At 40.8% G+C, this 26,469-nt stretch overlaps 1 protein-coding gene across 1 annotated transcript in view; it reads left to right on the top strand.

The window, feature by feature from the left end:
• The window catches only part of CTNNBL1 (catenin beta like 1), a 172,778-nt gene that overhangs the window by 89,604 nt on the left and 56,705 nt on the right, over positions 1 to 26,469 (top strand). Inside the window, exon 11 of the mRNA XM_027078332.1 lies at positions 20,736 to 20,917. Coding sequence (XP_026934133.1) covers positions 20,736 to 20,917 — 182 coding nt within the window. The remainder of the gene's footprint in view (positions 1 to 20,735; positions 20,918 to 26,469) is intronic.

Here is a 26,469-nt window from a genome sequence, read left to right as displayed (position 1 = left end):
CCTTCATGTGTTTGTGTTTTTTACGTTTTTTTCCCTGTAATTGATTTCTGATCTCTTGTTGTTGTGGTCAGAAAAGATGCTTGATGTGATTTCAATTTTCTTAAATTTACTGAGGCTTGAATTGTGACCCAAGATGTGATCTATCCTGGAGACTGTTCCATGTGTACTTGAGAAGAAAGTGTAATCTGCTGTTTTTGGATGGAGTGTCCTATAAATGTCAATTAAATCTATCTGGTCTATTTTGTGATTTAAAGCTTGTGTTTCCGTATTACTTTTCTCTTTGGATGATCTGTCCATTGGTGTTAGTGAGGTGTTAAAGTCCCCCACTATTATTGTGTTACTGTCTATTTCCTCTTTTATAGCTGTTAGCAGTTGCCTTATATATTGAGGTCCTCCTATGTTGGGTACGTATATATTTATAATTGTTATATCTTCTTCTTGGATTGATCACTTGATCATTATGTAGTGTCCTTCTTTGTCTCTTGTAACATTCTTTATTTAAAGTCTATTTCATCTCATATGAGTATTGCTACTCCAGCTTTCATTTGATTTCCATTTGCATGGAATATCTTTTTCCATCCCCTCACTTTCAGTCTGTATGTGTCCATAGGTCTGAAATGGGTCTCTTGTAGACAACATATATATGGGTCTTGTTTTTGTATCCATTCAGTGAGCCTGTGTCTTTTGGTTGGAGTATTTAATCCATTCACGTTTAAGGTAATTATTGATATATATGTTCCTATTACCATTTTCTTAATTGTTATGGGTTTGTTTTTGTAGGTCCTTTCCTTCACTTGTGTTTCCCACTTAGAGAAATTCCTTTAGCATTTGTTGTAGAGCTGGTTTGCTGATCCTGAATTCTCTTAGCTTTTGCTTCTCTGTAAAGCTTTTGATTTCTCCATCAAATCTGAATGAGATCCTTGCCGGGTAGAGTACTCTTGGTTGTAGGTTATTCCCTTTCATCACTTTAAATATATCCTGCCACTCCATTCTGGCTTGTAGAGTTTCTGCTGAGAAATCAAGTGCTAACCTTATGGGGATTCCCTTGTATGTTATTTGTTGTTTATCCGTTGCTGCTTTCAGTAATTTTTCTTTGTCTTCAGTTTTTGCCAATTTGATTACTATGTGTCTCCACATGTTTCTCCTTGGGTTTATCCTGTATGGGACTCTCTGCACTTCCTGGACTTGGGTGGCAATCTCCTTTCCCATGTTAGGGAAGTTTTCAACTATAATCTCTTCAAATACTTTCTCGGGTCCTTTCTCTCTCTCTTTTCCTTCTGGACCCCTATAATGTGAATGTTGTTGGGTTTAATGTTGTCCCAGAGGTCTCTTAGGCTGTCTTCATTTCTTTTCATTGTTTTTTCTTTATTCTTTTCCACAGCAGTGAATTCCACCATTCTGTCTTCCAGGTCACTTATCCATTCTTCTGCCTCAGTTTTTCTGCTACTGATTCCTTCTGGTGTATTTTTCATTTCAGTTATTGTGTTGTTCATCTCTGTTTGTTTGTTCTTTAATTCTTCTAGATCTTTGTTAAACATTTCTTGCATCTTCTCGATCTTTGCCTCCATTCTTTTTCCAAGGTCCTGGATCATCTTCACTATCACTATTCTGAATTCTTTTTCTGGAAGGTTGCCTATCTCCACTTTATTTAGTTGTTTTTCTGGGGTTTTATCTTGTTCCTTCATCTGGTACAAAGTCCTCTGCCTTTTCATTTTGTCTATCTTTCTGTGAATGTAGTTTTCCTTCCCCAGGCTGCAGAATTGTAGTTCTTCTTGCTTCTGCTGTCTGCCATCTGGTGGATGAGGCTATCTAAGAGGCTTGTCACTGTTGTATAGTTTTCTGTGTACAGGTCTTTTGCCTCCTTAGGTAGGTTTATTCCTAGGTTTTTTGTTGCAGTGGTAAATGGAATTGTTTCCTTAATTTCTCTTTCTGATCTTTTGTTGTTAGTGTATAGGAATGAAGAGATTTCTGTGCCTTAATTTTGTATCCTACGACTTTACTAAATTCATTGATTATCTCTTGTAGTTTTCTGGTAGCATCTTTTTTTTTTTTTTTTTTTTTTTTTTTGTGGTATGCGGGCCTCTCACTGTTGTTGCCTCTCCCGTTGTGGAGCACAGGCTCCGGACACACAGGCCCAGCCGCCATGGCTCATGGGCCTAGCCGCTCCGCGGCATGTGGGATCTTCCCGGACCGGGGCATGAACCTGTGTCCCCTGCATCGGCAGGTGGACTCTCAACCACTGCGCCACCAGGGAAGCCCTCTGGTAGCATCTTTAGGATTTTCTATGTATAGTATCATGTCATCTGAAAACAGTGACAGTTTTTCTTCTTCTTTGCCAATTTGGATTCCTTTTATTTCTTTTTTTCTCTGATTGCTGTGGCTAAGGCTCCAAAACTATGTTAAATAATAGTAGCGAGAGTGGGCACCCTTGTCTTGTTCCTGATTTTAGAGGAAACACTTTCAGTTTTTCACCATTGAGAATGATGTTTGCTGTGGGTTTGTCGTATATGGCCTTTATTATTTTGAGGTAGGGTCCCTCTATGCCCACTTTCTGGAGAGTTTTTATCATAAATCGGTGTTGAATTTTGTTGAAAACGTTTTCTGCATCTATTGAGATGATTATATGGTTTTTATTCTTCAATTTGTTAATATGGTGTATCACATTGATTGATTTGCATATATTGAAGAATCCTTGCATCCCTGGGAAAAATCACACTTGATCATGGTGTATGATTTTTTAATGTGTTGTTGGATTCGGTTTGCCTGATTTTTGCCTCTATGTTCATTGGTGATATTGGCCTGTAATTTTCTTTTTTTGTGATAAATTGTCTGGTTTTGCTATTAGGGTGATGGTGGCCTCATAGATGAGTTTGGGAGTGTTCCTCCCTCTAATATTTCGGAAGAGTTTGTGAAGGATCGGTGTTAGCTCTTTTCTAAATGTTTGATAGAGTTCTCCTGTGAAGTCCTCTGGTCCTGAACTTTTGTTTGTTGGAAGATTTTAAATCATAGTTTCAATTTCATTACTTGTGATTGGTCTATTCATATTTCCTGTTTCTCTGAGCTTCCTGGACTTGATTGACTATTTCCTTTCCCATGTTAGGGAAGTTTTTGACTACAGTCTCTTCACATATTTTCTCAGACCCATTCTCTTTGTCTCCTTCTTCTGAGTCCCCTATAATTTGAATGTTGGAACGTTTAATGTTGTCCCAGAGGTCTCTGAGACTGTCTTCAATTCTTTTCATTCTCTTTTCTTTATTCTGCTCTGCAGCAGTTGTTTGCACCATTCTTTCTTCCAGCTCACTTATCCATTCTTGTGCCTCAGTTATTCTGCTATTGATTCCTTCTAGTGTATTTTTAATTTCAGTTATTGTGTTGTTCATCACTGTTTGTTTGTTCTTTAGTTCTTCTAGGTCCTTATTAAATGTTTCTTGTATTTTGTCCATTCTCTTTCTGAGATTTTGGATTATCTTTACTGTCACTACTCTGAATTCTTTTTCAGGTAGCTTGCCTATTTCCTCTTCATTTCTTTTGTCTTGTGGGTTTTTATCTTGCTCCTTCATCTGCAATATATTTCTCTGTCTTCTTATTTTGTCTAACTTACTGTGTTTGGGGTCTCCTTTCTGCAGGTTGCAGGGTCGTAGTTCCTCTTGCTTCTGGTGTCTGCCCCCAGTGGGCGAAGTTGGTTCAGTGGTTTGTGTAGGCTTCCTTGTGGGAGGAACAGGTGCCTTCGTTCTGGTGGGTGGAGCTGGATCTCATCACGCAGATGGGCAGGGCCACATCACTTGGTGTGTCCTTGGGGTGTCTGTGGGCTTAGTACGACTTTACGCAGCCTGTCTGCTGATGCGTGGGTTTGTGTTCCTGTCTTGCTTGTTGTTTGGTGTGGGGCATTCAGCACTGGAGCCTGCAGGCATTTGGGTGCAGCTGGGTCTTGGAGTTGAGATGTAGACCTCCAGGAGACCTCTTGCCATTTAATATTGCCTGGGACTGGGAATTCTCTGGCATTCCAGTGTACTGGACTCAGCGCTCCCACACCAGAGGCTCAGGCCCCAAACCTGGCCTGGGAACCAAGACCCCACAAGCCACATGGCTTGGCAGTAATAGGGTGGGGAAAAAAAAAAGGGCAGGAAGAAAACAAATGAAAACTAAAGACAGAGCAAAGATAAAAACAAGCAAACAACAACAACAACTAAGAACAAACAAACAAATGAAGAAACAGACAAAGCCCCAGACAGATGGTAAAAGCAGAACCAAACAAAAACAAAGAAACAAACACAAAACGTACAAAAAAAGAAACAAAAACACGGTAAACAAAAAACAAGAGAACAAGCAGACAAACAAAAGAACCCCAAAATGGAATCAAACAATTAAAAACAAAATTGACAAAAAAATAAAAACCAAACAAGAGCAGAATGCAAACTGAAGGAAAAAGCAAAGAAAACAAAACAAGCACACAAAGTTAATTTTTAAAAGATAAAGATAAGAACAAATAGAACAAAGCAAAAAAGATTTAAACAAAACAGAACAAAGGAAAAAAAAAGAAAAGGAAAAAACACAGAACAAAAAAGTAATGTAGAAAGAAATATTAAAAAATTAAAATATATTTTAGAAGTTTTTAAAAACTCAAATAAAAACAATAATAATAAAACAACAGACCAAAACATTTTAAAAAATAGTAATCATTATATTTTCCTGGGTCTCAGCTTTCAGCATCCTTGCCCCCCACCATGAGTCACAGCCAGCACTTGGCTCCCCAGGAGGCCCTCCACAACCTCTAGTTAGGTCTCTGGTCCCACTGTGGGCACTCTGGGGGCAGCTCAGGCTCTGACCTGGCCCACCTCCTGTACGTACTAGTCTGCAGCTGCTAGAGCTAGACCGGTTTCATTTGTGGGAACCCTCATTGTCCATCCAGGTATTCTGTAGATGCAGGGTTTACCACGCTGATCACGAGGACTTAATCTGAGGCTTGTGCAGCTTCACAGGAAGACTTTTGTTCCTCTTCCTTAGTCGCCCTGCCCTGGGGCTCAACTGTGGTTTTAGCCTCACCTCTGCATGTGAGCCACCCACAGGAGTCTGCTCCTGAGGCTGCCCTGGAGCACTTGGGTCTGCCCTGGTGAGGACAGTGTGCGGAGGTGGCATGACTGCCTGGGTCACAAGGGCTCTGGTGGCGACAGGTGCATGGGAAAGCCAGAGGCCACGGGAGTGATAGATCCAGCTTTAGCGCCTGGCAGCCGGCATGAGAAGGTCAGCCCTGGAGGGAGCTTTTCTTAGCCCTGGCCACAGGCGTGAGAAGGTCCTCTTTAACTTTTTATGTCATTTTATATTATATGTGACTCTTGTTAAGAGCATATAGCTGTTTCTTGGTTTTTTAGTCCAATGCGGGAGTTTTTTTTTAAGTAGATGAATTTGATGTACTTGTTTCTATTACAATGACTATTATGTTTGGCCCTTTTCTTCTGTTTGTGTGTTTATTTATTTATTTTTAAACATAGTGGGTTTTTTTGGCTGTGTTGGGTCTTCATTGCTGTGCGCGGGCTTTCTCTAGTTGCTGCGAGTGGGGGCTACTCTTTTGTTGCGGTGCGCAGGCTTCTCATTGCAGTGGCTTCTCTTGTTGCGGCGCACAAGCTCTAGGCACATGGGCTTCAGTAGTTGTGGCACACAGGCTCAGTAGTTGTGGCGCATGGACCCAAGAGCGCGTGGGCTCAGTAGCTGTGGCTTGCAGGCTCTAGGGCATGCAGGCTTCAGTAGTTGTGGTGCACAGGCTCAGTAGTTGTGACAGGCTCTAGAGCACAGGCTCAGTAGTTGTTGCGCATGGGCTTAGTTGCTCTGCGGTGTGTGGGATCAAACCCGTGTCCCTGCATTGGCAGGCAGATTCTTAACCACTGTGCCACCAGGGAAGTCCCTCTTCTGTTTATTTTGTTCTGATGATTTCCTTCATGGTTTTATTTTATTTTGTCTTGTCTTTTAGTTCTTTCATCCTTTTCCTTCTTCTGTGAAAATGTGGAAATTATTCTGTTTCTTTTCTGTTAGTGAAATTTACTTTTTAAAAAGTGAAGCTTTATTTATTTGTTTATGAACATTCGAAATGCTACCAAGTCCCTTCAGGATCTGGTCTCTGCCTAATTCTCCTGTGACCATGTCTTCTCATTCTCCCTTTTCCACACATTTACATTCTACTGTCTAAACCAAACTACTTTAGATTCCTTAACACATTGCTGTATTCTCTGGGTGATTCACCCTTGATGTTTAGGCTAAACTTCTTTAAGAAGCTTCTGCCCCTGTATCACTTCTCCTAGGCCTGTCCTTACACCCCTACTCACCCTCTAGATTGTAGAGATTACGTTGTGGTATCCCTTGCATACCTCTGTGGGAGCACTTACCACTGTGTGTAACATCTGTTTGTCTCTGGCTGTACTATAAGACTTTTTTATATATATATATAAATTTATTATATATATATATTTTTTTATTTTTATTTTATATTTATGTAAATTTATATTTATAAATTTATATTTATATAATATAAATTTTTATATATTTATATAATATAAATTTTTATAAATTTATATTTATATATTTTTATATTTATATAAAACAAATATATATTTTATATTTATTTTATATATAAATTTATTTATATATATTTATATATATATTTATTTTATATATAAAAAATTTAAATTTATATATAAATTTATTTATATAAATTTATTTATATATATATCTTTTATTCTTGGCTGCATTGGGTCTTCGCTGCTGCACGTGGGCTTTCTCTAGTTGCGGCGAGCAGGGGCTACTCTTTGTTGCAGTGCACAGGCTTCTCATTGCAGTGGCTTCTCTTGCTGCTGAGCACAGGCTCTAGGTGCACAGGCTTCAGTAGTTGTAGCATGCAGGCTCAGTAGTTGTGGCTCACGGGCTTAGCTGCTCCCCGGCATGTGGGATCTTCCTGGACCAGGGCTTGAACCCACGTCCCCTGCATTGGCAGGTGGCTTCTTAACCACTGTGCCACCAGGGAAGCCCACTATAAGACTCTTGAGAGCAGAGACCAGGTTTTCCATTTTATATCCCCAGAATCTAGCAACAGTATACATTAGGCTCCCAGTAAATATTTTCTAAATGAATAAGAAAAATCTGAGAAGTATTTTTGCTGTTTAGAGTCATTGGGTCATAGAATTGCTGGCAGACCCTATAGATAGGCCCAAAGAATGAGGAGTGACTTATTAAAAGTCATGTAGCTGAGAACACAATTTTCTGCCGAGAGATATTTAGTCCTATTTTCCCATGTGAAATTTTTTAGTGTGTGAAGAACATAAAACAGTCTACACGATGGTTGTGAGCCTGATCTTCAAGGTTCCAGGGAAGCCAGGCATCAGCTCTAGGCCTGGGCTCACTGCCCTCTTTGGCCTGTGGCCATGCTGGGCTTCAGAGCAGAAGCCAACTCAAGTGCCCGCACTTCAGTTTATCCCCCTTGGGAATACTTCACCCTTTCAACTCTTCTTCCATCATACTCCTAGGTGTTTCAGGGTTATGGTTTGGTTATTCATTTCTTATAACCTTTCTACTCAAGTTTCAAAGAAGTCCTTCATGTAGATTTGTAGTTGAGTTTCAGCTTTTGTTTCTGGGGACTGTTCAGAGGTCTAGTACCCCTTACCTCACAAGCTTTTCCCCTCTGGTTTACCCTTCCACCCCAGTGTGAGTTTAGTTGTCAGGTGACTTCTTTTCATTCCTGTGTTAAGAGTGCCTGGATTTCACAGTGCCTGACAGAATCAATAAGGAAAAAAGGGCTATTTTGTTTGTTTGTTTTTTTCTCTCTCTCTGCCAAAGGATAGATGAAGATTTTGGAAAAAGAGAAAAGATTGCTGAGGTGATATTTTAAAATGGAACTCATGCTGTGGAAAAAGCAGCAGGTAGCCGTCCTAGAGTATAGGAACTCAAAAAAAAAAAAAGATTTCTCATTTGGCTGTAGCGTTTTGATAAGGAAAGAGAAAAGATGAGGTGAGGGTGGGACCTGCAGGGCCTCTTAGGCAGTGGAGAACTGTGTACTGAAAGGGAGAGCCAGAGTCCCTGTGTGTGTCAGGCATTTTGGTCTCATTCTTTTCGTTTGGTAGTCAAGAGTTAGGGTACAGAGAGGATATTTGGCTGATCTTTGGCTAGCAGCAGGAGAGTTCAGATATGAACATGAACCAAGTGGTATTAATAAGACTAGATTATACCTATGGGGGTATAGCCATTTTAGAATTTGGCAGGAAATGAGGGTGGAGCTATAAAAATGCCCTCATTGAAGCAGCCGCATGGCACAGGGATATTGGCTCGGTGCTTTGTGACAGCCTGGAGGGGTGGGATAGGGAGGGTGGGAGGGAGGGAGACGCAAGAGGGAAGAGATATGGGAACATATGTATATGTATAACTGATTCACTTTGTTATAAAGCAGAAACTAACACACCATTGTAAAGCAATTATACCCCAATAAAGATGTTTAAAAAAAAAGAATGCAAAAAAAAAAAAAAAATGCCCTCATTGCCCCTGGATGGGGACTGGTTTGCCATTTCTTTGTACTTGGTTACAGATGCCTATCTTTGGTAAGATTTTGCTACAAATAGAAGATTTCAGTATACTGGGCTTAATTATAGACTGTACTCCAAATGTTTGCTTCTTGCCTCCACAAACCACTTTTTAACAGTATGTCCTTGTATCAAATGGTTCAGTGTTCTTTAAGAAACAACAAAGCCAGTGGGAGACAGAAAAACTACATTGTCAGTTTCCTTGGAAATGTTGACATGAAGCTTATTACTTCTCTTGTAAAACCCTGTTCCATTTAGAAAAAGAAGAGACCACCGTGATCCCAAGGGGTGTGTACAATTGCAGCTTGGGGTTGTGTAACAGAAATACAGTGAACCCATTCTGGTTATTAACTGTATAGGCAAAAAAAAAAAAGGAAAGGAAAGAGAAGGGTACATAGATACATCCATTTCAGAAGCCATCAATTCTTTTTTCCTATGAGTTTTTTTTTTTTTTAGTAAGATTTTCCTTAATCTAAAGAAAATTGTCTCTGACAAAGAAAACAAATAAAGTGGTGATGGTATACCATTTGCAAAGTAAGTCTTTGCAGGCCCAATTCTGGGCTGTAAGTTTGTACCAAAGCATATAGGTAGGTAGGCCAGCCTGGGGAATTGTTTTTAACCTTGAAATTTTATTCCCTTGGTTTTGTTCTTTATTGGTTTTGTTCCTAATGAACATGTGAAGATCCAAACTCTATCGCAGTTTTATTCTTGTGATCTTTTACAAAAGGTTTTGTTGTTGCTGTGGCGGTGGTGGTGGTGCCTTTAAATTCTAGAACCTTTTCTTCTGACCTTCAGTCTCCAGATTCAACTGCAAGAGCAAAATGATAATGCAGATCTTTTAGAATTCAGCTGTGCTTCCTAATGGGGCTGTAGCCAGTTTTTGCTCCAAGTTGCACACACAGATCTTGCTGTTGTTTGTCCAGCAAACATCCCTTTCCCCACTCACTGAATATTGCCATTCTCACTTAGATGAGTAATAGGAGTCTGTACCTGATCTCTAGGAATCAGAAAGATGCTTCAAAAGTACAAAGTAATGGTTCCAGCAGCCCTCCAGGCTGGTGTTACCTCTATAAATGGGAAAGTGCTGTGGCAGAGAAGGCAGATTAAACTGAACCAAGATTACCTGGCAGGAAATGGTGTAGGACCTATCTTTGAGCCCTTCCATCAGCTTAGACTCATCCTGCCATCATCACAAGCATGATAACAAACATATTTATCATATCCGAATGTTTCCTTGTGCCCCTTAGTAACCCATAACCCCTCTCCCCTATTTCAGTGTTTTCAGGCAACTATTGATTTGCTTTCTGTCCATTATAGGTTAGTTTGCATTTTCTAGAATTTTGTGTGAATGGAATTATAGTATTTACTCTTTTTTTAGTTGGGCCTGTTTAACTCACTATAATTATTTTGAGATTCTGCCATGTGTATCAATAGTTTGTCCCTATTTCTTTGTTGGGTAGTATTCCATTTTCTGAATATATCACAGTTTGTTTATTCAGTTGTTGATGGCCATTTAGATTTTCAGTTTTTTTGCTTTTAAGAACAAAGCTACTATTAATATTCATGTACAAATCTTTGGGTGGACATTTGCTTTGCTATTAATATAGCCACCACAGCTTTCTCTTGATTAGTGTTGGTATAGTATATCTTTTAATGTGATTGTTAACGTGGTGGTTTATAGTTAAGTTTAAATCTTGTGGGTTGTTTTTATTTTTCCCATCTCTTTTTCTGGTTCCCATTTTTGCTTTGTCTGCCTTCTTTTAGATTCACGGTATTTTTTTATTATTCCATACTATTTTCTTACGTGGCTTATTAGCTCTTCCTCTTTGCCTTTATAATGGTTGTTTTATGGTTTATAGGGTACATCTTTAACTCTTCACAGTCTGTCTTCAAGTAGTGTTATATCATTTCAGCTATAGTGTAAGAACCTTACAACTCTACGTTTCCATTTCTCCCTCCTGATTTTTGTGCTCCTGTTATCACACGTTTTACTTCTACATATGGTATAAACCCCATTATATACTGTTGCTCTTTTTCTTTAAGTGGTCAATTATCTTTTGGGTTTTTTTTTTTTTTTTTTTTATTCTTGGCTGCATTGGGTCTTCGTTGCTACGCGCGGGCTTTCTCTAGTTGCGGCGAGTGGGGGCTACTCTTTGTTGCGGTGCACGGGCTTCTCATTGTGGTGGCTTCTCTTGTTGTGGAGCATTGGCTCTAGGCACGTGGGCTTTGGTAGTTGCAACACGTGGGCTCAGTAGTTGTGGCACATGGGCTTAATTGCTCCGAGGCATGTGGGATCTTCCCGGACCAGGGCTTGAACCCATGTCCCCTGCATTGGCAGGCAGATTCTTAACCACTGCGCCACCAGGGAAGTCCCTTGGGTTTTTTTTTAATTAGTTAATTAATTAATTAGGCTGCGGCATGTGGGATCTTCATTGCAGCACGCGGGATCTTTCATTGTGGCTCAAAGGCTTCTCTCTAATTGTGGTGCACAGGCTCCAGAGTGCACGGGCTCCATAGGTGCAACACACGGGCTTAGTTGCCCCGCGGCATGTGGGATCTTAGTTCTCCAACCAGAGATCGAACCCATGTCCCCTGCATTGGAAGGCAGATTCTTAACCACTGGATCACCAGGGAAGTCCGGAAGTGGTCAATTATCTTTTAAAGAGATTTTTTTTAAAGTAAGAAGAAAGTCTTTTGTATCTACCCACATATTTGCCATTGCTAGGGCTCTTCATTCCATTGTGTAGATCCACATTTCCATCTTGTATCAGTTTTTTTCTTCCCAAATGATTTCCTTCAACATCTCTTGTAGTGCTGGTCTATTGGTGATGATTTCTGTCAACTTGTGTATGTCTGAAAAATTACTTGCCTTCACCTTTAATGATATTTTCACCAGATATAGCATTCTAGGTTAATAGGCTTTTTTTTTTTCTTTCAGTACTCTTGAGTGTTGCTGCACTGTCTTCTGGATTGCTTAGTTTGCAATGAGAGGTCTGCTTTCATTCTTATATGTTCTTCTGTATGTAATGTGTCTTTTTTTCTGGATGTTTATAGGATTTTCTCTTTATCATTGATTTTGAATAATTTATGATGTCCCTTGGTGTTGTTTTCTTCATGTCTCTTGTGTTTGGTGTTCATTGAGCTTCTTGGATCTGTGAGTTTATAGTTTTCATCAAATATGGAAAATTTTCAATCATCATACTTTCAAATAGTTTTTTTTGCCCCCATCCTCCTTTCAGGAACTCCAGTTACATGTACAGTTGGCCCTTGAACAGCACACGTTTGAACTACATGGATCGACTTATACACAGATTTTTTTTCAATAGTAAATACTACAGTACTACATAATCTACTGTCGGTTGAGTCTGTGGATACAGAGGAACTGTGTATGTGGAGGAACCACAGCTATGGGGGGCCAAGTATAAGATACGTAGATTTTTGACTGTGCACAGGGTTGGTGTCCCAATCCCCACGTTGTTCAAGGGTGAACTGTATATTAGGCTAAGTATAGCTCACTGGTGATCTATTCATTTTTTCAGTCTTTTTTTTCTTTCTGTTTTCTTTTAGATAGTTTCTAATGTTATGTATTTGAGCTTACTCTTCTACAGTGTGTAATCTGCAGTTAATCTCATCCAGTGTGTTTTTCATCAGACGTTGTATTTTTCTTCTCTAGATGTTCAGCTTAGGCCTTTTTTATATCTTCCCTGTTTCTAGTTAACATGCTTAAGCTTTTCTCTATCTTCTTGAACATATCATATGTAGTTATAATAACTGTTTTAACGTCCTTGTCTTCTAATTCTGTCATTTCTATTATTTTTACTAATGATTTTTTTTTCTCTTTATGGTTAATGTTTTCCTATCTCTTTGAATGTCTGAATGCTTAATTTTTTTTTACTGAAATTTAGATTTTGTGAATTTGGATTTCTTTTTGGTATACTTATAAATATTCCTGTGTGGGTGTGTTGGTGTATGTGTGTGCTTCTTTATTTTTATTTTATTTTTAAATTTTATTGGAGTATAATTGATTTACAGTGTTGTTAGTAAATATTCTTGAACTTTGTTCTAGGTTCTAGTTAAATTAATTGGAAATAGTTGTTCCTTTTGAGGCTTACTTTTAAGCTTACTATGAGGTGGGACCAGACTAGCATTTCGTCTATGGCAAATTTAACTCATTACTAAAGCAGTACCCTTCTGAGTACTTTATCTGCTGCACTGGGAATTCACCAAGCTTTTCCACGGCAACTGGTGGGAACACAAACTATTCCTGGCCCCTATGAGCTCTAGGGATTGTTTCCCCCTTCTTCTTTAAGGTGCTTCTTTTCTACAGCTTTGGTTAGTTTCCTCATGCATATTCTAATCAATACTGAACTGAAGACTCAGCGGCAACCCTCTGCAGATCTCTGTGCAGCTCTTGTTTCTGGTACCCTGCTCTGTGAACTCCAGCCACAGTGGTCTCCCCAGACTCCTCACTGTGCCTCCTCCCTGCCCTGAGGCATAGAAATTCTCTCCTACCAGCCAACTGGGCTCATTGCATGTGTTTCCCTCTCTCAGGGATTACTTCCTGTGCTACCTGATGTAAAGTATCTGAAAACCATTGTTTTGCATATTTTATCCTTTCATTTTTTTTGTTTTAGGCATGGGAGGGGATGTAAATCCAGTCCCTGTTACTCCATCTTGACCCAAAGTCGAAGTCTAACAGTATATTATATACTGAAAAAAAAAATACATTCTAAACTATATTTTCTTACCATTTATTGCTGGTAGATAGTAATGCAGTTAACTTTTGTGTTTTGATCTTTTATTAACAACTTTGCTGTGTCATGTATTGGTCAGCTTTTGTTGCAATAACAATCCCCAAATCTCAGGGACTCTCAATGGCAAATGTTTGTTTTTTACTCCTGATACATCTATCACTGGCCATCCGAAGCTCTGCTTCACATCTTTATTTCAGGATTCAGGCTGAAGGAGCAGTGTTTAATGGGACATGACTCTCTCATGGCAGAGGGAAAAGACTGGATAATGCAATAAATCTGAAAACTTCTCTAAAGACACATATATTACTTACACTCACATCTAATTGGCCATTAAAAGTCACATGGCCAAACCTGATGTCTGTGGTGGGAGGAGGGTGTATAAGCAGTGATGTGTTAGAGCTGGCTCATATAGGCTCATGAAAGCTGCTTGTACACCTCTCTTTCCAACACTGTGTTTAGTGATCATGTTGGTGACTTGAAATATACTATGATGGGATGTTTGCCACGTAAATTGGCAAACACAACAAATCAGCACTTTTTTTCTGGAGAGCTAGCTGAACTTTTAGTTTCAAACCACTGGGTATATGCCTCTTTTAGAGAGTAGTGGTTAATAGTTGGAAACAAGATTATTTTCTATCATATTTCTTTTTAGTAATTTGTTAACTTGTGTGTGTGTGTGTGTGTGTGTGTTTAAATTTTACTAGCTATGACCTCTAGTGTAGCATTGAGTATGAGTAGTGATAAAGGGCAAACTTGTCTTGTTCCTGTTGTTAAAGGAAATGCATTTTGCCATTGAGTATAATATTTGCTCTAAGTTTTTTGGAGATAGCATTTATCAGATTAAGGAAGCTTCTCTAATTGTCACAGATTTCACATAATTGATCAATCAATTTTATCAAATGCTTTTCCTGCATTTATTGAAATAATCTTTTAATATTAATATAGTGAAAATTGCATTAATGAATATTCTGATATTGAACTAACCTTGCATTCCTGGAATGAGCCCATCTTTTTTATGTTTTCTAGGATTCTGTATATTATTTATGAATATTATACCTATATGTATGAATGAGCTTGGCCTGTAATTTTACTCTCTCAGAAAAGTTTTGCTGTCAGAGGTTGTTAATTGTTTGTTTTAGCCTTATTAAATGAGTTGAATAATGTTCCTTATTTTTCTGTTTTCTATATGAGTTTAAGTAAAATTGGAACTATTTCGCTCTTGAATGCTTAGTATAACTTGATAGTGATACCTTCTGGACCTTGAGTTTTCTTTGGGAGATTTTTAACTAGCTCTCCATTCAGATTTTTTTGTTTTTCTTGAGCTGGGGAAAATATATTTTCCTAGGAATTGTCCATCTCACCTGTTTTCCAAGTTTATGGCATAGAATTATTCCTTTGTTCTGTTGTTCTTAATGTCTGCTGTATCTGTAGTTTTCTCCCTTTCTGTTGATTACCATTATTGTTTTTTTGTGCTTTTTCTTTTTTTCTTGATCATTCTTGCTAGAGGTTTGTCAATTTTATTGGTCTTTCTAAGAACCAGATTGGACTTTGTTGATCCTCTTTATTAGAGTTTGGCAACTAAAGACCTGTAGACCAAATCTGGCTGAGACCTGTTTTTTTATGGCCAGTAAGCTGGTTTTTATACCTTAAAAGCGTTATAAATATTTTAACACAAACACAAAGATGCCACAGAGACCATACGTGGCCCGTGAAACCTAAAGTATTTTCTGTCTGACCCTTTTCGTAGAATTTGCCAACCTGCCAGCGTGTGCTCTCTAGAGTCTTGGTTTTTTGGTCACTGATTATCTTACTTCACTGTCTGCTCAGCCATTCTGTGTGAGGTTTCTCTGCATATCTAGCTCACCATAGTGCTAGAAACAAAAATCTTACCTCTGTTTTCTACATATTTGTTTCATTTTCTGGCATAGGCAGTCAAGTAATGGTTGGTACCAGTAGTTTATAAAAAATGGATAGGAATAGCAATTGAAAAAATGTATCAAGCAATATAGAAGACCACCATTATTCTATTTTAGTGGTGGAATATCTCTTAGCACTGCCATAGCACCAGTGTTCTTTGGCACTGTAGTTTGAGAGCAGCTATGAACTTAGTCATATTGATCTTACTGCCAAATTCATAGAAGTCCTGGACCCCGGAAAGTGATATTATATTTTGGGAGCTAAAAAGAACTTAATCATGTACATTGTAAAGCAAACAGAAATGATCTCATATGTCATTATCCAAATTTTTTACCAGAATAAGTTTATGGTTCACAGTATTTTTTAAAGAATGCCTATCACTTTTTTTCCCTCCTTAATCCCTCAGTCTCTTTTGGCCGGGGAGGGAGTAGACTTTACCTCTTTTACTTGTCCTTCAGATAAGTTTTCCCCAAGGTTTAATCCCTCTTTTCTGCATATTTTCTGCCCCCTCTCAGGGTAATCTTCACATCATAGGTTCAATTACTAACCATAGATATAATTATTCTTATATATTTCCTTCTGTTTTTAATCTCATTCCTGGACTTCAGACCCACAAGTCTAAGCTGAACATCACTGCCATGTCTCACAGGCACCTCAGGTTCAATCTAACCCAACTCTTTTCACTCATAGTCTGTTACTTTGCCTTTCTTATCAGTGTCTCTACCTCTAATGCATTTCCCCTCTTTCTTCTGCTTCTTCCCCCCCCCTCCTCCCCCCATACTGTCCAACCCACTGTGGCAAGTGTGATCTTTCCAATACACAAAATCAGCAGGATTCTTTTTTTTTTTGGCGGTACACGGGCCTCTCACTGTTGTGGCCTCTCCCGTTGTGGAGCACAGGCTCCGGACCCACAGGCTCAGTGGCCATGGCTCACGGGCCCAGCCACTCCACGGCATGTGGGATCTTCCCGGACCGGGGCACGAACCCGCGTCCCCTGCATCGGCAGATGGACTCTCAACCACTGCGCCACCATGGAAGCCCAGCAGGCTTCATTTTTTGCTGCTGCCCCTCGTGCTCTTTATATTCTAGCAGTACCATGCACCACTTCCCTGAATGTTCCATGCTTACTCATGCCTTTGCATGTGCTGCTGTTTCCTTCTGCTTGAAATACCCTTATCTTTTTTGCCTGTCTGGGAAAGACATCCAGTGAAGCTTGGTTCAGGCATCATCTGCTTTGTGAAGCCTCCCTGACTCATAGTCAGCCCTCCTTCCTGCATTCATGTTCTACTTTGTGTACACCTCCATTGTAGTACTTGGCTCTTCATTGTCTGCACGTCTGTCTCCCCTGTGAACTGAGCTCCTCAGAAGCATGAGCTGTGCCTCTCTCTACATCCTCAGCTTAATAACTGGCACCTATTAGATGCCTCATAAATATTATATTTGATGAAAGAGCAAAAAAATTATACTCAGAATGCATGTTCATTACAAAAATATTTCTGTATAATAAAGAAGAATAAGCTAATTAAAGCAACAACAGAAACTTCCCACTCCTCACCTTCCCTTCTCATCAGAAGGCTCACCTGGGCAGAAGAGGGAGCAGTAGGTGACTCAGTCATTTCCCACAACCACCCATGTTATAGAGGCCAGAGTTCACATTGGTCCTGGCATGATCAACAACCTGATGAACCCAGCCAAGACTAAGATAAACTGCTTGTCCTCGAGTAGAATAAATATTTCAAATAAAGTCAACCCAAGAAAGGCCAAACAGCTATTGATTGCTAAAAGCCTGAACTTGAGCCCAGTGAGTATTCCAAGGTTCACCTCCATCCAGCTTGCCTGATCAATATGCAATTACTGCCCCCTTTAAACGTGTCTTACACTGCTTACCTGAAGAAGGGTTTTACTTTTAAGATCTTTTGTTTGTTGAATTTGCTTAGGCAGGGAAAAGAAGAGACTTGGCGAAACCAGCATCATTTACCTTTAGCATTTCAAACAATTCTGTTATATGTGAAATGTTTGAATGTATGCTACATGGTAACGGAAGGTGCCCTGTTACATGACTGTAATTCATTTCAAGAGGACTTTTTCTGAGTGACTAAACAGTAAGGTTATTGTATTTCAGTTTCCTAATTTCTGCTCACATGGTTATCTGCCCTAACCATAACCTTTGTAAATTTAAGTTTGTAGAGTAGGGTGCTCAAGTCCAGCTGCAGCGAAAACATATATATTATTTGTCTACTCTCCTTTTAGAATTTCATCTTGGTGCAAAAAATACCCTTCCTATTGAATTTAGAAATTTATTTACCCTGCTCCAGATATTTAAGGTTTCATGTCTCACAAATATGCCTTTCTCACACCACTGCAGTTATCAGAACTCTGTCGTTTTCACTTACGCTCTTGTCATATTCTCTTATATATGCTTACTGACCCCAAGCTCTGTCACTCCAGTCCCTTCATCACACTACTGCCAGGTTAAGCTTTCTAAAATCTATCTGTGTAGAGTCCTCCTTTTCTTGAACATTTCATGGCTTCTCAATGTCAACAGCATGGAGCCCAGGTTCCCTGGCAGCACATCTAGGGCCTGTCATGACCTGTTCCTGCCCACCTCCCCTTAGTCATCTTCTTAACCCCTGGTCTTTTTTTTTTTTTTTTTTTTTGCGGTACGCGGGCCTCTCACTGTTGTGGCCTCTTCCGTTGCGGAGCACAGACTCCGGATGCACAGGCTTAGAGGCCATAGCTCACGGGCCCAGCCGCTCCGCAGCATGTGGGATCCTTCCGGACCAGGGCACGAACCCGTGTCCCCTGCATCGGCAGGCGGACTCTCAACCACTGCGCCACCAGGGAAGCCCAACCCCTGGTCATTGAGAGCTACTTCCAGTTCCCCCAAGTGGCATGTTCTTACAGGCCTCCTATACCTTTGCCCGGGTCGCTTACCCACCACTGCCACCAATGTCATGGCTCTCCCTTCTCTGCCTGACAAACACTCATATTTCAGACTCAGTTCAGATGTCACCTTTCATTTGACACCTTCACAGATTTCTCTTTGATAAAGTTAATTATCTCTACCTCTCACCTCCTTGGAGTTAAATTTCCATTGCTTTGGGCTTTTTTTTTTTTTTCTTTTCTTTGCGGTACGCGGGCTTCTCACTGTTGTGGCATCTCCCGTTGCAGAGCACAGGCTCTGGACGCACAGGCTCAGCGGCCATGGCTCACGGGCCCAGTCGCTCCACGGCATGTGGGATCTTCCCAGACCGGGGCACGAACCCATGTCCCCTGCATCAGCAGGCGGACTCTCAACCACTGCGCCACCAGGGAAGCCCCAGCTTTGGGCTCTTGAAATTATTTTTATTTACCTGTTCTTAAATCGGCTAAAGACAGGGAGCTTATAATTCCTAGCAGCTAGTGTAGTGCCTGCTGTATGGAGGCAAGTGCTTAGTACAAGCCTTTTTTTTTTCTGTTAAACTCAGTAGTTGGGTTGAATGTCATTTGTGAGTATCTTGGATTGTTTTGATTGATTTGTTTATTCCCCATAGCAAGGGGAATAAAGGTAGGAATATTCACAATACATCCTTGATCTTTTGAGGTTGGCACCAAGTAGGATGGCCAACTATCTCAGTTTGCCCAGGACTGAGGATGTTGTACTTTCTTTTCAGTGCTAAAAATGGAACAGTCTCAGGTATACCAGCATGGTCTAGCACCAAAGGGCACTGTCAGCAAGCTTTTTATCTACTCTCCTTTCCTCCGCTCACTGGGACCCAATCCTGGCTGGCTATTCTGACCCGGGATAGCATGCTTTGTCATCATTAACACTTTAATAGTGCATACAAAAATTAAAATAAATTAAAGATCCAAATGTAAGAACTAAAACTAGTAAACTCTTAGAAGAAAACATAGGTGTAAATCGTCACGACACTGGGTTTGGCAGTGGTTTCCTTTTTTCTGACTGCACAACATGGCTTCCAGGATCTTAGTTCCCCGACCAGGGATTGAACCCAGGCCACTGCAGTGAAAGCACCAAGTCCTAACCACTGGACCACCAGGGAATTGCCTGGCAATGGTTTCTTAGCTATGACACCAAAAGCACAAACAGCAGAAGAAAAAAATAAGTTTTGTGCCTCAAAGGGCACTGTCAAGAAAGTGAAAAGATATCACCTAGAATGGAAGAAAGTATTTACAAATCATTTACCTGTTATGGGACTTGTATCCAGAATAAAGAACTCATACAACTCAATAATAAAGATAGTTAAGCTAATTTAAAAATGGGCAAAGTATCTGAATAGACATTTTTTCAAAGAGGATATACGAGTGGCCAATAAGTACATGAAAAGGTGCTTGACATCATTAGTTATCAGGGAAATGCAAATTAAAACCAGAGTGAGATACCATTTCACACCCACTAGGGTGGCTAGAACCAAAAAGTCAGATGATAAGTGTTGATAAAGATGTGGAGAAATCAGAACACTTATATGCTGCCAATGGGAATTTTAAATGATGTAGCCCCACTTTGGAAAAGTCTGATGGTTCCTCAACAGGTTTAAACATAGCGTACCATATTCCCTAGCAGTTTCACTCCTAGGTATACATATACCGAAGAGAAATGAAAACATATATCCATACAAAAACACGTGCGTGAATGTTGATAGCAGCATTATTCATAATAGCCAAAAGGTAAAAACACCCCAAATGTCCATGATGGATGAATGGATAGATAAATGGTGACATTTCCATACAGTGGACTATTATTCAAGCATAGAAAAGAATGAACTACTGATACATGCTACAACATAGATGAACCTTGAAAACATTATACTAGGTGAAAGAAGTCAGTCACAAAAGACTAAGTATTGTATGATACCATTTAAATTGAAAAGTCCAGAGTAGGCAAATCCATAGAGACAGAAAGTAGATCAGTGATTGTTTAGGGCTAGGATGGAATGGGGAAGGTAGAGGGATGGTAGCTTAAGGGTAGAGGATCTCTTGTCAGGGTGATGAAAATGTTCTATAGTTGACTATGGTGATGGTGGCACATATCTGTGAATATTCTAAAATTCATTGAATTGTACATTTTAAATGGGTGTGTTGTATGGTATGTGAATTATATCTTGATAAAGCTGTTAAAAAGAAAGAAAAAGGAAGAATAGGTGATCCATAATCCTACCACCTTGAACGTGTTCGTATCTCGATCTATTTCTTTCCAGTCTCCTTTAATGCATATATTTTACATAATTGAGATAATGCTTCATACAGAATTTTGAATATTATCTTTTGTGCTTATCATTCTGACCGTAAGAACTTGTTCATTCTACCACATACTCTCCTAATTGTTAACAAAGTGTGTAATATTCCATGTAGATACACTATAATGTAATAATTTTTTTACTGGTGGACATTGTTTTGTTTTTATTTTTCTTCTTTCCGTTGTAATGAGTATTGCAGTAAATACACTTTTTTTTTTTTTTTTTTTTTAAGACTAGAACACACTCATGAAAACCTCTTTTGTTCCCAGAGAAAAGAAGATCTCCCGGAGCAGTGCCCTGAAAGTGCTGGACCATGCCATGATTGGACCCGAGGGCACAGACAATTGCCATAAGTTTGTTGATATTCTTGGCTTACGAACCATCTTTCCCCTTTTTATGAAATCTCCCAGGAAGATCAAGAAAGTGGGAACCACTGAGAAGGAGCATGAAGGTAAGGTTCACTGGAGAAGTCAGCCTAATGAAGATACATTAGGAGAAATGGGGGGCAATGAGAGCTACTTTGAAAAACTCTGTCATGCAGCCGAGGAGTTGACTCTTAGGCGGAAGTGTGCTACCTTCTTCTTTTTTATTTGCTTATTTTCTATGCATGGAAAAGCAACCCAGAGACCCCTGATCACTGATGGCCTTTGTTGCACTGGTTCTCTGCTTGTTTGAATCCTAGTGGTTCCATTCCCTTCTGGCCTGTGAATAAGTCTGTGTGTGAAGGTTTTGTTTTCTTCACTATAATTTGTAGCGAGGAGTCTCTCTGATGGAAGACCCTTTTGAAAAGAGTAATGAGGTGGCAACACATGTCACTGCCAGAGTAGTGCTTTCATGTATTTCTGTATTAAAGTGTGATTCAGCCACCATTAGGAATTGCCGAAATAAACTATTTACAGCCCAGGTTCCCCTTTTTATGTTTCTCCTCCCTGATGGTGCATACTCCCAGCAAAATGCCATGAATTGCGGTGCTGTAAGCAGAGTAGTTACTGCTAGGCCATTCTCTTCCTGCTGTTGTCTAGTGGCCTGCTGCATCTCTCTCCCCAGTAAATAGCCGCAGTGCAATCTGGAAGGCCCTGGATTTATGAGCACTGACAGTTCTGTTGGAGGTTAACAGATACTTGCACCAGGGAATTTACATGGTTGGGTGGTTATTTTAAAGTATGGGGAGGGTGCTAAGAGGGGGACGAGGAGGTGGTGTGTGTGAAGGATGAGGACCTGGGCTGATTGGCTGGCTAATTTGGTTGTCTTGTCAGAAGTTAACATCTGTCCCATGGTTTGATTTTTTTTCATCATGATTAGTAGAACGGCATAGGTATCTGCAGGATCTTTTTCATTCCTTACCCTCCTAGGTAAAAGTCTGGGAGTTCCTGTCTATCACTTCTCAAATTGACTTGACTTAGTCTGTACCAACTTGGAGTGGCTAAAGGTGAAGGTGATGCCTTCAGTGGTCACCTCCAGTGATATCTTCTCTGATGAAAGCAGCTCTCCAGAGACAGCAGGAAGTCTGGCAGGGGAAGAACTATGGACTAGAGATGTGAGAACACGTAGAGAGTTCAGTTCACCTCAAACCAGATACTGACCAAACACCAGCTCTGAACATGTTAAGCCTACTGCTGATCTTTTTTCTTTCCTCAATGGAAATTCAGCAAAATGAGGCCATGGGAGAGGGAATGGGTGGTATTGGAGATTGAGGAGATAAAATTTTGGAGACAGTCACTATTCATTGAAAACCTGCCACATTCCTAGTGCTGCTGCATTATATGCTATCTTAGTTGGGCCTTACCCATGAAGTAGATGGTGGTATCCTTGTTTTTTAAGATAAAGAAGTCAGCTAAGAAAGGAACCAAGCTGCAGTTCTACAGCTAAATAGCTGTGTGACTTTAGACCCTTTGCTTAACTTCTCTCAACTGCATTTTCCTTCCTGCTCTGTAAGATGCGGAAACTAGACTAGTGAATTAGAAGCTCTGATATCTGTACCTTAAGATCCTGAGTCACGGGCCCTAGTTGTCAAGGCTTTGTCCTATAATCCAGGAAACTCCTTGAGGACTGTGGGTGGCTGACCTGCTGAGTTGTATTGAGAGGCTTGATGGTACATTTTGAGCATGCTTGAAGAAAGTGAAGGGAAACAGCCCTTAGCAGGCTCTTGCTCTGTGTGCATGGCGCTGAGAAGAGAAATGACAGATTCAGTGAGGAGCTGTTTTCCTTCTGAAAGATGTGCCTGGTGGCCTGCTGGTAGCAGCACATTTGCTTTAGAATACCCACATTAGGAATTTGCTAACATTATATTAGTGAGGGCAGTGGACTGGGAAGACAGCTCCTGGAAGGCACGTTTGGACTGTAATGGCTGGTGAGGATGAGCTCTGCATCCTGAATACAGCGGCACCCAAAGAGTAACCCCCAAGAAGAAAACACAGCCCCGGCCCTTTTCCCACCCCAGCTCCTGCTCCTGGCCATGGTGGTGGGGTGAGGATGGAGGCAGGGCAAAGCAGGGGCACCTTGTGCAAGGTTTCTTTGTCCTGTCTTCTGGGTTGCTCTCCATGTGCTGACCTTTCTGAAGGAAGTAGACCAGGTTTGTGTGGTAAGCTAGAGCACGGTAGCTCAGACCATCAGAAGTATTTGCAAACATGCCCAGCCCCAGGTTTCTACCATGCTCTTGCCTCCATCTGTAACAATTTTCTCTGACCTGTCTGCTCGCCTGCCTTATAGTCATCCTTCAAGTCCTTAGTGTTTGTTTTTTTTTTGCAGTACGCAGGCCTCTCACTGTTGTGGCCTCTCCCGTTGCGGAGCACAGGCTCCGGACACACAGGCCCAGCGGCCATGGCTCACGGGCCCAGCCGCTCCGCGGCATGTGGGATCCTCCCGGACTGGGGCACAAACCCGTGTCCCCTGCATCGGTAGGCGGTCTCTCAACCACTGCACCACCAGGGAAGCCCTAGTCCTTAGTTTTGATGTCACTTTCTCAGGGAAACATAACATGAGCTCCTAGGCTTGAATAGAACCTCCTATTAAGTGGACTCTTGGACCCAGGACTTTGACTTCATAGCCCTTAAGATTATAGAATCAATAGTCTTGTCACCTCTGCGTCCCAGGGCCTAGTCCCGTGCTTGGCATGTGGTGGATACACAGTGTATATTTACTGACTGCATGAATGGATAACTGCTTCCCTAAAAGACTGCTCATTAAAGACAGACATGGATTTGGGGCTCTCCCCAGAACCTTGCAAGGTTGAGTCAATACAGTTGACAGTTGTTGGTCGTACACCTGGGGTGACCAGCTTGTCTGGAAGCAAAACAAGTGGGTTCCTAGCCTTAAGTTTTTCCTTGTCTCATGGGCTTAGAAATTATGGCAGAACTCCTCCCCCCTCCTTTAGAGCTGTGCCTTTAAGAGACATGTTATGGATGGAACTTCCTTATAGGTGAGGCCACCCTATGACAAGCTTCTTTTGGTAATCCAGCAACTCCTAATAAAGGACTATGGGCTGGGAATCAGCTTGCCCATCCAGAACCTCTGGAGAGCTGCCCTGTAAGCTTCCCTTTCTTGTCAGATTCAGGGGCTTGTCACATATCAGGGTTAAGTTCATCCTGGTCCAGTCTCAGCCCCTGTCATCTCTTAGAATCTTCCCCAAACTCCGATGGTAGCAGTATAGCCTGGTGTGGTACAGAATGATCCACTGCTTGTCAACCACGTGATCTTGGGTTAATTCTTAAGCTCTCCGAGCCTTACTTGAGCCTTAGGTAAAATGCTAGATCTACCACATAGGGTGGTTGTGAGGGTCAGGTGAGGTGACAGATATTAACTTAGCACAGACTCTAGAATAGAGTAGGCACTTCAAGAAGTGTAAGTTCTCTCCTCTACTAAATCTGTCTCCAGTCCTGCCCACCCTGACCTTAGTCACACATACCCGTTCTTCTAAGACGTCACTGGGAAGCCAGGCAAAGAGACTGCCTACACCTTGGCTATGGGAGGATTGGGAGAGTGTGGGTTTTATTGGCCTGCAGTCTAATCGATCTAATCGCTGTATGATTGCTGCATGAGAATGGGCAAACTCATTCTTGACGGGAATGTCAGGAGTCATGATATGCTAAATAGTGGAGCGGCATAAAAACAACGTGTTCCTAAAGCCAAGAAAAGAGCTTTGAGAGAGGACAGTCTCTAGATTAAGCTGACTCTAGAGAGGAGGGAAGAAGCAGAAACCACCCTTATAACCTAGAATTGTGGGTAATATAGTTCTTCTTTTGTGAGTTGGGGTGGAGAAGGAAAAGAATTAAAATTGAAATCCATTCAGTTTTGCATAATAAAACCTTCTGAAATAGATCAGGGGAGGCACTTAGCTTGGGGGATGGGTTAGAAGGAAAAAATTTGCCCTTGGGTGCAATAGCATGATTGGCTGCCTCCTTGGTTTTATAAAGAATAGCACAGTATATATTGTCTCCTTGGAATTAACTGCTTCAGAATATGAGGGAGGAAGAAAAGAGCTGGGATCCAGAAATGGCATTTGACCTTTACTTCTTGTCTCTTTTAAAAATTCTTATTAAAATAGGTCCAATTTTCCTTGTATTGCTTCATTAGGTAGGTGAGTTACTGAGTTTATAGCAGTTCTAGTTAATTGCACTGTTTCAGCATGGTTCCCCTAGAGGCTATTATGAGCTTTAAGGGGGTGAGCTACCAAGCAGTGTGTAGGTGTGTGTGTGCATGCTAGGCATAAGCACACATTTAACCTCATCAACAATGACAGCAGTTGATAACAGGTCACTGCTTTAAAGAATACTTTTCTGTCATCTGCAGACAATTGTAGGTGATTCTCGTGGACTCCTCAAGTCAGGAGGTATACAGTTGCCTGGTGCTTCTTGGACTCCTAACTGAGGAATTGCAGACCAGAGCTCCCACCACCTACCAGGCTTAGGAGAGGGAAATAGCAAAACCTTTCCTGCAGTCAGAAAAGAAGGGAGTTTAGCCAACATAAGCAAAAAAGAAATATTTTTAATGTGTCCATGGTGGGCTGTGGTAATGACATGGCATCGTTTGGGGCCAACTTTTACTGGGGCTCCTACTATGTTCAAAATTTAACAGACCTAACACGTGACAGGAATAAAACTGAATGCCTGTCCTGGGGGGAGCTGCTCTTTCCCAGTGTTCCGAATCTCCAGATCCTTTGCCTCAGCCTGTCCCTCAAGCATTCATCTTTGTCTGTCTGGATTGGCGGTGTCTTCCCCCAGTTCTTTTTTTTACTCCCCATACTCTCCTTGATCTCATCTACTACCTGTAGCTTTAACCTCTATCTCTTTGCCACTGATTCCCAACTCTTCAGCCTTGTCTCTCGTACAAGCTGTAATCAGCACAACTAATTAACCAGAAGACAACTGCACCGGATACTCAAATTCAGCTCATTCAAAACTTTACTCATTCCTTCATCACCCAAGTCTCTTCTGCTTTTCCTGTCCTGGTAACTGGCACCCAAGGCAGAAATCAACACACCATGCTTAACTCTAATATTCCCCACATGCACAGGACAAGACTTGGGTTGGTGTCTTGGTTCTGCCATTTACTAGCTCTATGACTTTGGAAAAGCAGCTTAACCTCCCTGAGCCTGTATTTCCTCAATTGTAAATTTGGGATAATATTGGAATCTATTTCATAAGGCTGCTATGCGAGGATTAAATGAAATAAAGCAGATCAAATGATTAGCATAGTGCCTGCTTCATTAATATTAGTGGCTGGGTTGAAGATAGATTTCCCTTTTGTGTTCCTCTTCCTTCTACTTTATTGGTAATTTTCGAAGTACCCACAGAAAAAAATCCTTTTTCTCCCTGGATCTGCCATTCATAGGGGTAGACTGTAAACATGCCAGTCTTATGTGGAATGTAAGACAAAAACCTCTCCCATAGAGGATGTACTAGGGATCCCCAGGTCCCCACTTCTCTACATCATGTAAACAGAGAATTCAAAGATTTCGCCCCCTCCTTTTGTATTCCCCAAGCTTAAAAATCCCAAAGAGTTGGC

The sequence above is a fragment of the Aethalodelphis obliquidens genome, unplaced genomic scaffold (genome assembly GCF_003676395.1).
Source record: "Aethalodelphis obliquidens isolate GAN/ISIS:26980383/991018 unplaced genomic scaffold, ASM367639v1 scaffold42, whole genome shotgun sequence".
In the NCBI taxonomy this organism is placed as follows: Eukaryota; Metazoa; Chordata; class Mammalia; order Artiodactyla; family Delphinidae; genus Aethalodelphis; species Aethalodelphis obliquidens.
The sequence above is the reverse complement of the archived record's forward strand: the minus strand, read 5'-3'. Positions and strand labels throughout refer to the sequence as shown.